This window comes from Coloeus monedula, assembly GCF_965178545.1.
Source record: "Coloeus monedula genome assembly, chromosome: 15".
NCBI lineage: Eukaryota > Metazoa > Chordata > Aves > Passeriformes > Corvidae > Coloeus > Coloeus monedula.
In genome coordinates, this window is record NC_138795.1 from 15,462,916 (window position 1) to 15,479,386 (window position 16,471).

General features: G+C 37.9%; 1 protein-coding gene across 1 annotated transcript in view; it reads left to right on the forward strand.

The window, feature by feature from the left end:
• DOCK2 (dedicator of cytokinesis 2) overlaps positions 1-16,471 on the forward strand; it is a gene marked incomplete at its 5' end in the record, with an annotated part of 155,472 nt that overhangs the window by 43,029 nt on the left and 95,972 nt on the right. Inside the window, one exon of the mRNA XM_082291263.1 lies at positions 12,878-13,026. Within this exon, the coding sequence (XP_082147389.1) occupies positions 12,878-13,026 (149 nt within the window). The remainder of the gene's footprint in view (positions 1-12,877; positions 13,027-16,471) is intronic.

A 16,471-nucleotide genomic window follows, 5' to 3' on the forward strand; every position in this document is an offset into this window, starting at 1 on the left:
TCATTGTGTGTTGCCAGGAGAGTGATGCAGTTCTAACTGGCCAGGACAGATAAAAATTGCACTTTATTTTAAGACCTGTGCTGCATTCCATTGAGACTAAAATCTATATTGTAAGCTTTAACAATAACTAGCTGTGTCTGTTGTGTTTTAAGACCATTGTAGATTTCCTGGAAAAAAAAGTCAAGAAAATAATGTAGCTGGTTTTATTGTTTAGATTAAATTATTAGTATTTTCACCTATCTTTATGTTAATAGTTTCATGGTCAACAGCTCTGATTTTTTTTTTTTTTAACTATGTGTAAATTTACATTTGCTTTGTATTGGTGAAACTCAAGTAGCTGCAGCTTAGGTATCTCCAGACACTGATCCAAACTAAGAGCAGTTCCTAATTAATTTTCAAACAGTTCTAGTCCTGCATTCACAGCTTTCTCTGGTAGTTGACTGTATCTCTGTTTAACAAGCAGAGTCTGATATATCATTGCAGTATGAGCTGCTTTTACTGCTGCTGCTTGTAAGATCAGAAGTGCCAGACATAGTTTTATCTGTGGTGCTTGTGGTGAGCAGCGTTTAGACCAGAAGGAGAAATATCCTCTCACAAGACCAAAACTCTTGGGTTAAAATAAGGCGCTCTCTTGAACTCTTGATCTTACTAGAATTCAGTCAGCTACCCTGTGTTTAATACTGAGAAATTAAGTGTAAGCTATAAACTTATTTTGGTTCAATAGTTTTTCTTTAAAGAAGCTTGTCTCACTAAAGTACAATTGTTACTGGTTCATAGATCAGGAGAGGTGGTCAGGACGGCAGATCCCAGGCTTGTATAATAAGGAATAAAGCCCTAATAAAGTTTCAGAAAGAAAACAGTTGAGCATATAATAACTGTGTGCTTCACAATTCTATTCACTAGCATACATCCTACAGCTCCTTTCTTCCTTCCCTCTGTATGTTCCAGAAGAGAAAAGAATGAGTTTTGGATTCCCAAGAAGATTTCATTACAGTCTGCTTAGTGTGGTGTTTGTTTCATGTGTTTAACAGGCCTTTCCTTTAGCTGAGGTCTGTTAATGCAAAATACTCTGTAAAGCTTTTACTACTTGCAGATAAATAATAATAATAGATTGCTGGTTGCTTGTAAATGCAGCTTGTCTGATGTCTTGAAATATAGCTGGTACATCATGGGAAATGTCTGCCTTGGAATGCGTTGTGAATTCTAAAAAGGGGACATGGTTTCTGTTTCTCTATTTTTTTAGGTAATAATGAATAAGAAATTTTGCTAGGAGGATTTCTAATTCGGGGGACCTTTTACAAAACCAGTAAATGGTGGGTTTTGCATAGTGCTGACCAGATAATTAATACATTTTAATTTTTCCCAGACAGGTAGGTAGTGGGTTCGTTTAGTCTCACATTTGTAGATGAAAAAAATGTATTGCCCAAAACCTCTCCTCTATTTTTTGCTAACATCAGACACTTGACAGCAAAACCAAGCAGCTGAGAGTATGAAGGCAGCATATCATACTTGATTCATTTCCCAGCCCTGCTCTTTCACCTATATCCTGTATATCTGGGTATTGTGATTCAAAGTTGCGTTAGTAATTGACAGTTAAAGTGTTCCCACTACATAATATGTAAAAATTAACTGCTTGCTTATGTGCTTGTGGTGATTACATGTGCAAGATCTACCTTAAAATGTTTTTACTGTGATACTTAATATAGTAATACTTGGTATATAACTATATAGTAATACTTAGGTGTGTTCTTTTTAGAGGAGTCTGGGGAAATGAGTTGATTTTTTTTCCATGTATTACTTAAAAACAAGAGAAGTCCTCTGAAGAAGCAGTTGCCCAAAATAGAGAAAACAAGTTGCTGTCATTTTAAAATAGAACTAAAATAAATCCTGCTTATTTTAGCTTTATCATGACATATTGTTTTAGGAGCATCATGACTTATATCATAATAGTAATAACCAGAGGATATTTTGCTAGCTAGAAAATATTAATGTAAACATTTTGTATGTAAGTAGTTTGATGACGTGATAGAATAAAACAGCTCTTTGTTGGTAACGTAGGATTTAGAGTTGCCATTATTGTAGAATTTAAAATGCCTGAAAACCACTGCTTTTTTATTTTATTTTTTCCTTACTGGAGTCCAGGCATACCTTTACACCAACCTTGGTGCAATCTGGTCAGGACCAAATAGACTCTTGCAAATATATTTTCCATTTCCTGACCATTCCATGAAGCTGTCATTCCTCTAACACAGAATGGCCAGCTAACAATGCTACTATTGCCTCGGGGTGTTACCCAAGTACCTTTTAGGGCATTTAATATTGGAGTTTCTCTGTTTGGTAATGATCTTTATACCTTTCTTTTCACCCAACTGCCCCTACACTACTAATGGCAGAAAATCACCCCTGTAATAATTACAGGGTGTTTTTTATCTTAATGATATTTTTTGATTATTTGCATTTATGTTTTGTTTTCAGGCTTAACATTGTAATTACCATAGGGGGAGAAGTCCACGTCACGTTTAAGTGCAGGCACTGGAGAATGTGAAAAGACCAATACACAATTAAGAATCTATAATATTATAGTGATATGAAAACATTTCTGTACCATGCTGCTGTAATACTGTGCATGGTAAACAGCAAACAAATCTCTTTTCATTTACATCGCTGTGGCTTAAAATAGAAAATTCTAAAGATCCTTTTTTTGCTCTACATCAAATACAATTGATTTTAAAATTAATTGGATAGAGAACCAAGTGTGTGTAGGGTGTAGACGCCACCTGATTCATTACTGCACTCAATGAGCTGGAAGGTCATTTACAAGAAGGAAACCACATGTAGGCTATCTCAGAATAGGATGCAGCGTGATAATTAAGGTAAGATTGCCAACAGTATCATTAACTAAAGTTCACATTTATCTACAACAGGTAGCATTTTTTCTGCCATGAATATGGAATGTATTTAACTACACTGCTAATTACAGCAAAGTCTATTAATTTGCGTGTTTCAGATTATCTATTCCTCCAGACTTTATTCTCTTTCTAGGTAGTTCATGGCAGTTCCTGTTCAATTAATTTACGTCCATCCCCAGAGGTATTGTCTTTATAATTCAATTGGATTGCATATACTGGCACTTCTATTCCTTGACCCATTGATATTCACAGCATTTTGTAAAGAAGCAGACTTATGAAAACACAGGAAGGTATTTTCAAAAAAAGAATAAAAAAAAAAGCCAGTGAAATTTGTCTTTATTTAATAAAGCTACATGTGAACCTGAAGTTGGAAACCTTGAGGGTGAACTGAATTTATTGGTATGTATTCCCAGGCATTCAAAAGTTTCCACTGTAGACTCAGGGAGTGCTTTCATCAGATAGGAAACGTGGTCCCGTGCACCTCTGCTGTAATTGATCTTCAAAGGCCTTATAGCACTAAAGCACTTTTAGAAGCCTTTAAATTACATTGCCAGTTTTTTCATAGAGGCATTGATTTCTTGCTCCCACTCTGTAACTATAACACAGCTTGGAGAGGTTATGGTGGTGCAGGTATTGGAGGGGCTGGGTGTAGGAGGATGGATGCTTTCTGCTGCTTGCACACTTTCACCGTAGCATTTAGGAATGTTCTAACAGGATGTGTGAGCAGACTTTTATGCAGTTTTGTGTTTAGAAAATAGTAACTCCTTTTTGGTCAGAGGACAAGAAATCTGCCTAATTTTTGACATTTTGCTTTTATATTACTTGATATTTTATTATTTTAAAATACCAGAGTTAAAGAAATGGTTGCGTTGTCTCATATAAGCACCCCTAATGGGATTTTAGAGTCTCTTTTATGATGGAAGAAACTGTCTCCTGTCATATCTTCCACCCTGTACAGTAGGATGTAATGGATTATTCCTCCCTGTTGTGAAAAAGTTTTGTTTGAATTGTTTAACTTCTACGTAAAACTACTTTTCAGGAGTTACTGTTTTGTTTGTTTTTAGGAAACTTACTGCCAAAATTCCCCCACCATCTCTCTGTTTTTTGAGAGAGCAACAAATTAAGATATAGCTGTTCATAAATTACATGGAGTTTTTATTGTAGTTAGTGCTGCTGAGTTTATAGTATTTGGATCTAGATGTTTATTCTAAGGTGGCCCTGGAATATTTACTGACACTATGCTGAAAGTTGTAAATGAGTAGCCTTGGGAGAACTGGTTTTTATTGGTGTGAAATGAATGTAAAGTGCTTCAACACATGATAAAATGTGTATGTTTTGATAGTGGTGCTTGGGACATTGCATTCCCTGACTGTCCAGTCCTGGTGAGGGGTTTGTGCTGTAGCAGAGCTCAGAGATCTACCCCAAGGACCAGGAGCTCTAAGTAGGGCACACAGATGGTCACTGGCAGGGGTGGGAATCGAGTTTCAGTGTCTTGGCTGGAAATGCAGGCCCTGTGCTCACTGTGGCTCCAGACACGGCTGCTGCATGTTCAGCATATGCAAACCACTTGCTGATTTTGGAAGAACAGCAGCAAGAGACATATGTTAGCACCAGGGGTTAATTTGCCAGATGCCAGAAGAAATGCTGAGACTATAGCAATGCTTTTTTTCCTCACTGAAGAACTCTTTCTATTCTACTACTGTTTAAACAACAGAAGTACTTGCACACACCCATAATTACATTGATTTCCTAACACTCGTGTACATTACTGGGTTTTACCTGTGAAATACTTTGTTGCATTTCAAGAATTGAATATTGTTGGTAGTTTGTGTTGCTAGAGTGTATTGTTTTTACCTTCAGAATTATTAAGAAAAAAGTTTTAAAAAACAGAGTAGAAGGAGGAGTAATTTCTGATTAAGCATATTTCAGTGTCATTATTATGGTCAGGATTGAGTTGCAGATATGGATTTTTACAATTATAATCTTACAATCTACTTCCTACTGATATGAGTTCCTAAGCCTAAGTTTTTGCGGATTTGTGGGGGTTTTCTATGATTTTTTTTTCCCCTTTCCTGTGTTCAAAAAAACTTCTCAACATTTTAAATGACTTGAACACAGGAGATCATTAATGCATGTCACTCTCCTGTTTTTAGCTACTGGGAAAAAATTGAAATTAGTCACTGTTCATAAATTCCTTTAAAAAGGTTCTGTATTGAAACCCAGTCTTGCCTGTAGATTCAGTCTCAAATTTCATATTTAGCTTTTTTATTTATTGGGGTTTTTTTCCAGGGGTACACTAGCTCTAAAACATCACTTCAAGTGCTGTATTCATTTTTTTCCAGTTCTATTCCTGCAATGTTTTGATAGAGATGAGTACAGCATAAGCATATCTGTAGGTATTTATCTGCATACATTTGTGATGGACATATGTAGATTAAAGCCATTACTTGTGTTTATGGAGGAGTAGGAGACATGCTCGATATTGCTCCTGATAACTTTTTGTTAGACTTGACCCATTATGGCATTTTTTAGTTGCATTTTTTAAAAATTTTGTTACATAGAGGGAAATCAAGTTAGGTGAACTAGTTTTAACAATGAACTTCAGAATGTTTATATAAAACGTGGTTTACAATTACTTCAAATAGAAAAAGCAGACCATAAACATATTAAAGCAGTTGATAACGACACATATTGGGTGTCAGTAAAATGAAATGAGGAAATATGTGAGTTGGAATTCATCTAAATTCACCGAATCATAGGATGGCCTGGGTTGGAAGGGACTGTAAAGATCTCAATCTGCCAGAGAGGATGTGCTGACAAGGCTGTGTTGCAGCCTGGCAGACTGCAATGACTGCAAGCTGGAAAAGGCACCAAATGCTGAAAATGCTGTCTTGGCTACAGCAGGGTGGTGTTGGAAGTCCTGGCTGTCCTGGAATGCCTGGCTTTACTCAGCCCCTCAGGAGTGGAGGCACTTGCACGTACACCTGGAAGCTGGGAGGCAGAGACTTCTGCAAGTGCTCCTGGTGTCAGTGGTGTGCTGGGACTGTTGATGCTGTACCTGTTCTGTATCCTCCTGCCTCACTTGCTGACACTGAACAGTCAGCAGGTGTTGTGTGCTGGCCTCACAGGAGTCCTGTGTTTCTCCTTCCTTCATGTTCCTATTAGAGGCCAGCGGGCAAAGAGAATTTGCATCTTGCAGTGCTGTCAGGATCTGTAGGTGACCTATGGTACCTTCCCTTTCTGTGGCTCTTATCTGAGCTGTGAAATTTTAATTTAGATTTAACAACAAATGGAAAATATACCATTTTAAAATTGTTACTTTCGGGCTTCCCAGTAAAGCAAAGAGTTAAATTGCAAATAACAAAGAAGGAAGACTTTTAGTAGGAAGATTGCTGCAGTTGTGAACAGATGTCCATTGTGAGGAAGCACAATGCTTTAACTGAGCGCTGGCTGCCATCAGAAGTCTCACCTCATTGAAACAATGTTGTTCACTGGCTTTATTTTTAAGGCTTTGTTCTAAATCTGTATTCAGATGACACCTATGTCCTTATTAAACTGGCATGCCAGTTTTTAAGTGGGCATGAAGCCATCCTAACAGATGGATATGACTACAGGCATGCCAGGGAATCAAGAGTAGTATTTCCTAAGGGAGACAAAAGTGGTGTTAAATCTTTATTACCATTTTGGCTGCACATACGAGGCAGTCAGGAATGAAACCCATCTGTAATTTTTGCTGAAGGAGACCCAAATGTCTTTTTTAATGACATGATTGCATTAATGACTTAAGAGCTTGAATTTCATTTACCTGGTACATAAGAAATCTTTGGGTATCTTCCAAAGGGAATAAGGTGAATAGAGGGGTTAAAAAACCCAACCAAACCCAAAATAGAAAATACATAACTGCTTAATCCTGGACAACAAAGAATCTACTTGTCCTTAATCAGGAAGGTGCTGCCAGGGAACCTTTCTAAGAAGTGTGTTGGAATTTGGAATTGATGAATATGTATAATACTAAGTCTTTTAACAGACCTTGATGAAGAAAATGTAAGATGCTCAAACTGTATGTTGATGTTTTATCAGTTCAAATAAAGTTTGGGGCAGCTAGAAAAAAACAGTCAGAACAGTTGGGCTTTTTCATGCTTTTGAACATTAAGGAAGAATAGATGTTGCTGGGAATGTTCTTACATTATTTGTCAAGCTGAAAAGAAAGCAGCTAGTACTTAAATAGGCATCTTCCCCCCTCTGTGTCTCTCCCTTGTCTGTCTTGAGCTTTCTTGGGGCATGGGAGGAGGTGTGAGAATGTGAATTGCTTCATCACAGACTTAGAGATTTGTTTAGGCTGGAAAATACCCTTAAAATTGAGTCCAGCTGTAAATCTAACACTGCCAAGTCTGCCACTAAACCATGTCCCCACATCCACACATCTTCTAAATCTCCCCAGGGACGGTGACTGCATCACTGTCCTGGGCAGCTTGTCCCAGGGCTGGACAACCCCTGAGACAGTTTTTGCTTATCACTTGCTACTTGAGAGAGCAACTCCCACCTCCCTCCACTCTCCTCTCAGGGAGTTGTAGAGGTAGAAGGTCCCCCCTGAGGCTCCTTTTCTCCAGGCTGAGCCCCACCAGCTCCCTCAGCCACTCCCCATCAGACCTGTGCTCCAGACCCTTCCCCAGCTCCATTCCTTCTCTGCCCTCTCTCCAGTCCCTCAGTGCCTTCTTTGCCTGAGGGGCCCAGAACTGGGCAGAGCCCTCGAGGCGTGGCCTCAATGGTGCCCAGCACAGGCCACTGCCCTGGTCCTGCTGCCACACCAGTGCTGGTACAGGCCAGGTGCCCTTGGCCTCTTGCCCACCTGAGCAAACCTGGACTCATGTTCAGCCACAGTCAGCCAGGACCCCCAGGTCCCTTCCTGCCTGGAGCACAGGACCTGGCACTTCACCTCAGTGAAGCTCACCCCGCTGGCCTCGGCCCACTGATCCAGCTTGTCCAGGCCCCTCTGCAGAGCCTTCCTGCCACCAATTTAGTGTCATCTGCAGCCTTGCTGAGGGTGCATCCAGTGATGAGTCTAAATCATGAACTACAACATCAAGTTTTACTTTGGCTATTTTTCTCAATTACAGTCTTCCACAATTTTCTTAACTTTTTTCTCCTTTTCCCAGGCCATTGAATTGCTCATGTTTAAATAAGAACTTGGTTCATTTTCCTTACATAACTTGTGCAAAGATACCTTAGTATTATAATCTGAAACTTGTGTACTGGTTCAATAAACTTTTGCTTGTCCCAAGACAGTACAAGGATTTCATCTTTTGTGTAATGTTCTAGTGAAATAGTTTTACTGGGTTTTCAAAGATACAAAGATGTGACTACAGGTTTATGTTTACTTTAGTCCACCTGCAGGCTCAGGCTGAGATCAGGTCTTCCTTGCTACGAATACAGGTCTTTTCCAGTTGTTTGATTGTGTGTTTTTCAGAACATTTTGGAATTACACTCTCATATGAGATGACTTCAACTGCTAGGTGTCTTATAAAACCTAATTAGTTTTCTTTTTCTTCTATTCATCAATAATATCCTAGAAGTGCATTATAAAATTCCTTCTCCTGTACTAACAAGCTGAGTTTATCTAGCAGCCAGTCAAAAAATATAGACATAAAGTTTTAATATTAAACAAACTAATTAACACCAAAAATTGAATTTTCTTGCTAAAATCTATTTATTTTTTTGTATTATTGTCAATGGCAAGTTTGATTTTTTTTTTTCCCCTAAGGAAACAATTTAGCTAAAACTAGTTAAACAACCTTGAATTTCCATGTGGCTTGATGTTTCAACATTGTCCACATCTGAAAATGCACTGTAAATAATTGATCAGCTGCATAGTTTAAGTCCTTCTAAGAGATTCTCTATGTATCAAATATGGATCCAATTTTAATTTATATTGCAAAGTACAACTGGGAGTACTGAAGCTTGTAGAGTAATTAGCTCTAAAATCTGAAGGAAATCAATTGCCCTTTCTGCCTCAACTGTTGCCTCAGTACAACAGGAAAATTGGTCTATGCAAGCAACCCTGTTTTCTCCATGTTTAAGGAGTATGGAATGGCTTTATATGGAAGAAAAATTATGTCAAAGATTGATTCTTTCACTAAAATACACACGTGTGGTTTTTAATGAGTTACAGACAACAGCAGGCATTTTGCATTCTGGTAGGAAGCTTTAATTGACTTCTGAAGGCTTGTATGGAGGAGTTTTAAATTCGGTGAAGTTTGCCTCCACTCCTCTTTAAGGTGTCCACTGCAACTTGTTAGTCATGATCTCATCTATGCTTCCTGATTATTGGCCAAATGGGTATCACTGACATGTGAAGGCACAAGTAATTTGGTGATTAATGTGCCCATAACACCTACCTTGAATCCCAGGGTTTTATTTTCTATATGAAGACAAATTAAAATGTACTTTATCTAAAAGACAGGGTTCCCCTTGATCAGTGACTTTGCTCAATTTAGTCTCTTACTTTACTTTTGAAAATAAGCTCGTTAGGTACAGGTTTTTATTATCCAGTTGCTCCCTGTAACTTTGAAAGCTACCCAAAAGGAATTTTTATATTTGCTAGCTGTCAGGCAGTTCAAAGGGACATCTTAATAGCTTAAAATTGAGCTGGATATTATTTTGAGGGAGTGAGAGCAGTAAGTATGTTTATCCTGGCAGATGTGAAACCGGAATGTGCCAAGAACCTTCCATTCTCTTTGTGAGAGGTGAAAAGTGGCTGAGATGTCGCATAATGTGATGTGACTTTGAACTTTGCTGCTATGGACAGCCTGTTAGCATAGCACTCCCTAGTGATGTTTTTTGCAGTGGAAGAGTTTTCAAGGCACTATTTTTAAGAATGTAGTTATGGGGAAAGAGTTGCCAGCTAAATTTCTTACATACTGTTGATTTGGAATCTGTACTTCTATTTGTCATTCCAGATTAGTTAGAGGTGCTTGTCTAAATAGGTTCATCTTCGTGTTGTATTAGGTGTAGCTGTTACTGTGTTGTTTCAGATTGTTGGAGTAAGTTATGAATCCCTGTACAAAGTGTAATTTATATGGACCAGGTTGAGAGTTGAGAACTTGTGGCACAAAGTGTTGCCATGGGTAGAACTCTGCTGTAGCTGCAGACAGGCATGGAGAGGGATGTGGGTGAGTTTTACTGCCAAGGGTTTGCTTGGTGTATGGGATCCACAATGCTGTAGGAGAAATGGGGTTTAGCTTGTGCTGAATCTTTCCTTCAGCATATCTTGCACACAGTCAGAGAATCTGGAAGGGAAGAGGGGGGGTGGAGCAGAGTGGAGACCAGAAAAGAGGTATTTTACTGCATGTGAATTTTCATACAGGTTACATATATGTGAAACATTTCTTATGCCTCACTACAGATGCTGTGCAAGTGCTAGGGATTCAAATGGCAAGAAATGGGTTTCTCCTACCTGTCTGTAGAGTAATGAGTTTGATATCATCTCTTCTGATATAGGACACCTTGATGTTTGAGTCCACAGATAAAAAAATGACAAGCCCCAAAAATGTCATCATTTATGTACACAGGAATATATGTAACTTTGTTCCTAACTTTCTGACAGTCTCTGTTCATTTTCCAGAGATTCAGAGTCTCCTGTGATTTTTTTTTTTACTGTGTTGTGATGCTTACTCGTTACCCATAGTTGTCTGCTCTGTTCAGGTTCTGAGGATTAGAAATTGATATTTTCAGTGCACCAAGCTACTGCCACACTACCATTGATTAGAAGTTTTAGCAATCAAGAATTATAGAATAGTTTGAGTTGGAAGGAATCTGGGAATGTGTCCAGTCCAACCTCCAGCTCAGCATGAGGTCAGCTGTGAGGTCAGATGAGGTTTTTCCAGGATAGTCTGTGCAACCTGTTAGTTCTACTGCTTGTCTGTCTGTGTGAGGAAGAGGTTTCTCCTTATATCCAGCCTCAACTGCTTGCTTGGGTTGTGAGTCCATTTTTTAATTTCATCTGATCCACTTTAAAATGTGTTAAATGTGTGCCATCTTTCAGTAAGACTGTTGCACTTATGGTCCTTCTCATAAGCACCATGAAATGGAACTAGGTTAGCAATAAATGCTATATCAAAATACAGCTTAAGTATTTTTGGGGTGATCAGAATCTTGATGAATGAATTCTGAACTGATCATACTAGGAACTGTTTTCCCCCTGGATAACTGTTGAAGGACAGTCTCCACAGATAATAATGAAAACAGAACTTAAGTTTGTTTACTAGCTTTTTCAAAAGTAGTAAACTAATAATCTATTTTATAATTTGCACTTATTTGTTGACTTTAAAAAGATCCTATCACATTTTAGCAAGTTTTTAAGGTATTGCATGTAACTTTTTTGGTTGCTGATGATGTTTCTTTGGTTTAGTTTTTAGTTAAGCTAATAGCACTGGATTTGTTGCATTTAAAATGAGTTAGAAGCAGTTTGTAGGAGCAAATCAAGAAAGTTTTTGCTAGTTACTGAATTACATCTCAGTTTCAGAAAACTTACAGTATTTGCTGTCTGCAGCTGGTGACCAGCTGCCAGTACTGACTTCTGGAGCGCAGGTGTTCTCTGCCTGCATGAACACAAATCCACACAGAAGTGCTTGAGGAGTGTTGGTATCCCCTGCTGCTGGGCTCCACTATGTGGTTTGTGAGCACAGCCCTTTGGTTTCTGCTTCAGAGGGGTATCTGTAGCCTGCAAGAAGTGTGTCTGTGCAGAATTGGGCACATAAAGAACTGTAGGCTGTGTGAAATTCATTTTTATGCTGCTGTTCAAACAGGGCTCGTGTTGATATGTGTTCTTTAACTGCTGTCTTACTGGTGAGTTTGTAACTTAGTTATTGGGTTAAATTTGTCTTGTAGCTTGGAATAAGTATTATAGAAATAGTTACCAAGGGTAGAGATGCTTTCTGAGGCGACAAATTATGCTGCTCTTCAGACATGATTAAAAGCTCTTGGCTTCATTTAGTTTGGAGCTGTTGCTTCAAATAAGAATAATCTGCATGGATTGCTTCTGTTGCTTCATCTGCAAAATCCAGACATTTATAATCTACTTTCCATTCTTTTCTTTTTCTTTCTTTCTTTCCTTTCTCTCTGTATGGACTAGCACCTTTATTCTGGGGGGATTCTGAGCCCCTGGCTTGTTTTAAATCACAATGGATACAGTTTCACCATGTCTCACAATGCACTTGTTTATCAGGGAGTGCAGTGTATGTCCAGGTGCTCTAAATCATTCTTCAAAAATAAAAGATAATTTTTATTCCTAGATAGATATTACTCTCATTAAAGTTCTATCAAATTTGTGTATTTTGTACTCCTGACATTTCCTATAAGCGCCTCTCTCTTAAAAAGTCAATGTATGGGTGATATTGAAACATAACTTCATATTTGTGTCAGCTTCCTTAAATTTAAATAAGGATGAATGTATGCACAGCTCTCACTATCACAGGCTTGGTAGGCCTTTCATTAGAATCTTCTCTTTGTCTGCATTTTTATGTGCCTTTAGAAGATATGTTTCAGAATGATGCACATAGAACACTTCTCTTCTGCTGTTTGAGTCTTATTTTCAGAAATAAGTTAATAAGTGCAGTAATTTTCTCACATTAAAATCCTGTCATTACTTAAACACAATTAATTTCCAGATGCTTTGTGTGTAAGTGAGTAATTTGTCCTCAAGTGTTTGATATAAGCTGAACAGCCTTCAGAATTTAAGTGAAGAAAACTATTTTTATCAGGAACTTTTGGGTTTAATATATGAAAATACTGTTGACTTATGAAAATACCACACATGTATGGAATATTAACAAGGCACAATTGGAAAATCAGCAATTCCACATTGGGACTGTGGCTGTTGAAGCATATTGTGTTTCACTGTTTGAGGGAGGGTTTATTTGCACACAGTATTTGATTTATATTTGTTGTTAAGATGATTTGCTTTCTTTCAGAATGCAGGGACATTCTGCTTCCTGTGATTACAAAAGAGCTGAGGGAATTACTGGAAGAGAAGGAGGATCAGCAGCTCCAGGTCCAAGAGAGGAAGTACTGCGTTGAATTACTTAATAGTATCCTGGAGGTTCTGAGCTGTCAAGACCCTGTAAGTATTGATGGTGATGATATAGAGAGCCCAAGTCTGTAGAAAGCTTGAGCTGATTAGGTAGTAAATTATTGATGATGATTAATCTCTTTCAAATATTTAATACAAGTCAGTGGCAAATTGAACTTTTCTCCTATTTTTCATAAACTTAAACGAAAGGGCAGTTGAGGTATTAAAGATTAATACTGACATCTGAGTAACCTGATCCAGTTGAAGATATCTGTGCTCATTGCAGGGGGTTGGACTACATGACCTTTCAAGGTCCCTTCTAAACATAAATTTTCAATTATTCTATAATTATTTTAATTATTCAGAATAAATTTCAAATTTCATCTTGTTGCTCTCATAAAAGCCCCTGTAGTTTCTGACACAGATGCTGTACAATGTGGTGAGGTATGGGTTTTGCTTTCAGCAGTGTCTGGGTAAAACAGAACACTCTTTACTATATTTCACTTGGAGACTGTAGTTTCTTTCTCAGACTTCTGAAATTTTGGAACACTGAAATTTTCATCTGGGTGGTTCTTTTTTTTCTCATTTGAGAGAATATTGAATTGACTTTTAGTTACTTTTTAATGAGTAGTAGGTTATTCAATGAAGCTTCTCAATAATTTGAGGGATTTATTCTGAGAAAACCTCATAACTAATTACATTAAGAGATCTGTAATTTCTCCTGTGCTGATTTTTTCTCAGCTATAGTTTTCCATACATGTGTTCAAACTTTGCAGACTTTGCATTAAGGCAAGTTGTCATTTTGGGAGTTTTTCACTGTGGCTCCTTGGATCATTTCCTAGTAAATGGAATCATTACAGTATATATCTTGATTTCATAAAAATCTTCGTTACTGCAGAGGTTTTTCCATTTGCACAGGGCAATCTTTCCATGTGTATTATGAGCTATTTGCCTCATTGGTTTAGACTTAAGCAGTTCAGGAGGGACAGATCCAAGGGGATACCAAAGAGGTATTGGAACATTTGAATTTGAAATGTAATTCTTAAGAGAAATGGTGAAAGCATGATGAGGCAAAAATTGAAGATATCATCTCATAAGTCTATAATGCAAAGTAACCAGTTTTGTTACTGTCTCCTTTAGAAGGTAAAACACAATTGTAAAGCAAGATGGGGCTCAGTGTGTGTACCACATAAATGAAGTTTATTTTTGAATTTAATAGTTACCATCCACAGCAGCAGTTGCTGACATGTCAAAGACTCATTAGGGCCTACTGAAAATATGGGTTTGTAGCTCATCTTTGTGTGAGTGGGAACATTATGCAGAGCAGAAGAAGAATTGCTGAGAATTTAAAACGCGTGCATTAAAAAAATTATATATTGACATTTGTTCAAGAGAAGTGGCATTTCTTCAATAGTTTCTTTCAAGGAAAGTAAACTGGAGATTATCTGTGAAATGTTTGGGTCACAGTTATCTACAGATTGTGCTTGCAAGGAATACTGATGCATTTCTGATATAAGGAGAAAAGCCCCTTGGGGCAGCTTTAAATCAGCAGTGGTATCAGTCCTCTGGAGGCATCATATTCCTGAGTCTAAGAAACACTGTAGAATAGTTGGGATATCAACAAAAGAACCAGATTCTTCTGTTGCAAAAAGTCCATACCCTGGCCTGCCTCTGGCAATACAACTGCTGGTCAGAGAAAATACAGATTTTAGAATAAATTAAGGATGTGTCATTAACCGTAACACCTGGGTTTGTAACCACAACAGGAAATGCATGGCCATCACTTGTAGTTTTTTCTTTCCTTGAGTGAGAATCCATGGGTTAAGATCTCATTTTTTAACAAAACACTGATCCTGCCTCAGTACTGAAAATCTGCTGTTGAGATGACTTATCTGAAGGAGGAAAAAGCAGCAAAGGAGGGGAACACCACAGTATCCAAGGATCACAGTCATTTCTCTTTGAGAGCCACTACAGATTTCTCTGCAGTATAACACATATTTATATTCCAGCTAAAGTGAGAAATCTTGTTTCGAGGCTGTACTTGCCTTGCAGCAGTAAATACTTTGTAACCTGTAGGCAAATGGAAAGGGTTCACATATGGCCAGGTTATTGTTTAGGCACTGACCTTCAGGATGCTTTTATGCAGTGTGATCTAGATACAGACAATAAGTTTGGTAATTAACCAAGTAATTTCTGCTGGGATTACACTTGAACCCTAAAATGAATGCAGTTTTCCATTCAGCAGTTCATTTCCTGTATCCCTTAGCCTCTTTCTAAGAAAATGGATGTTTGACCTGCTGGAGGAAAAAGTTTCAGCCCTTAGTAGCAGCATCACTTTACAATATTAATAACACCAATGCCCTGTCCTATTCCTTCTGTTTTTTCCATCTCAGTAGAGAAACCTGGTTTCAAAATTTTTGGAAACTTAACTTTGATATTTTTCCATTTCATTTATTCTGTGAAAGTCACCAGAAATAAAATGCACACAAAGGACAGGGAAGAACAAACAGCAGTAGTTGTTCTGTTTTGTGTGGTAAAAATTTATACTGTGAGGTGATCTTTGAAGTTGTTACAGAATTTTTGAAGAATGCATTTTCTTTGTCAAAGGAAAAGATATTTTGGTATTACCAGCTCTGGTCTACTGTTTTGCTTCACGTTGTTTAGTGAGTGGGAACATGGGAATCATCAGATCCTTGTGTTCAAATGCTGTTTTCTTCAGCTGCTGCCTCACTGCTGGGTTCTGCAGGTAGCTAGTGTGTTGTTAAAAACTCTGTTTTGTGTAGTGTTTATTTTTATGACTAGACAGTCACTGTTGGGCATCTCAGTGAGATGCTGAGATTTGATTTTAAGTTTCCTCTCCAGCAAACAACTTTTGGACATAGATGGCATTGTTTTGGCTTAATCATGTCTAAAATTAGCTTCATAGCTTGAGACTGTGCTTCAAGCACCTGCGAAATACAGTTAAATCTCAGAACTGCAAGTCATTGATGAAGGTCATGGTGAAATCTGTGACTTATTGTTTCTGTTTTAATTAAAACCACTTCCCTTTTCCCTCTTTACAACACTTTTTCATGGAATCTGACTGTGCTTCGTGAGGTGACTTTGTCTCTAATCTGACATATATTTACTGAATCAGAACAATTTTTTATTTATAGTGCCTACAAAATTAAATGTAATGGTTAATGCTTTCTCTTGGAATCTACAGTGAAATCTTGGCTGAGACTGTAAGTGCAAGAGAGATGAAGAATCTTCTCCTGTTCAGTGCATTGTCAATAACTGGCAGCAGTTGCATTTTAAGCTGTTTAGCAAATGCTAACAAACAAGCCTGGAAGCATTTTAGAATCATAAAGAAATTTCTAAAGCATTTGCCTAGCTTATGGCAGATCCTAAGGCTTTAGCAAAAGAGAGTTTCAAAGGAATGTAGTCAGGAATACTGCATGTTCTTTCAGGGCCTGTTACCTTAAGGTCCTCTGTGGAGACTTTTCAGCCAAAACAA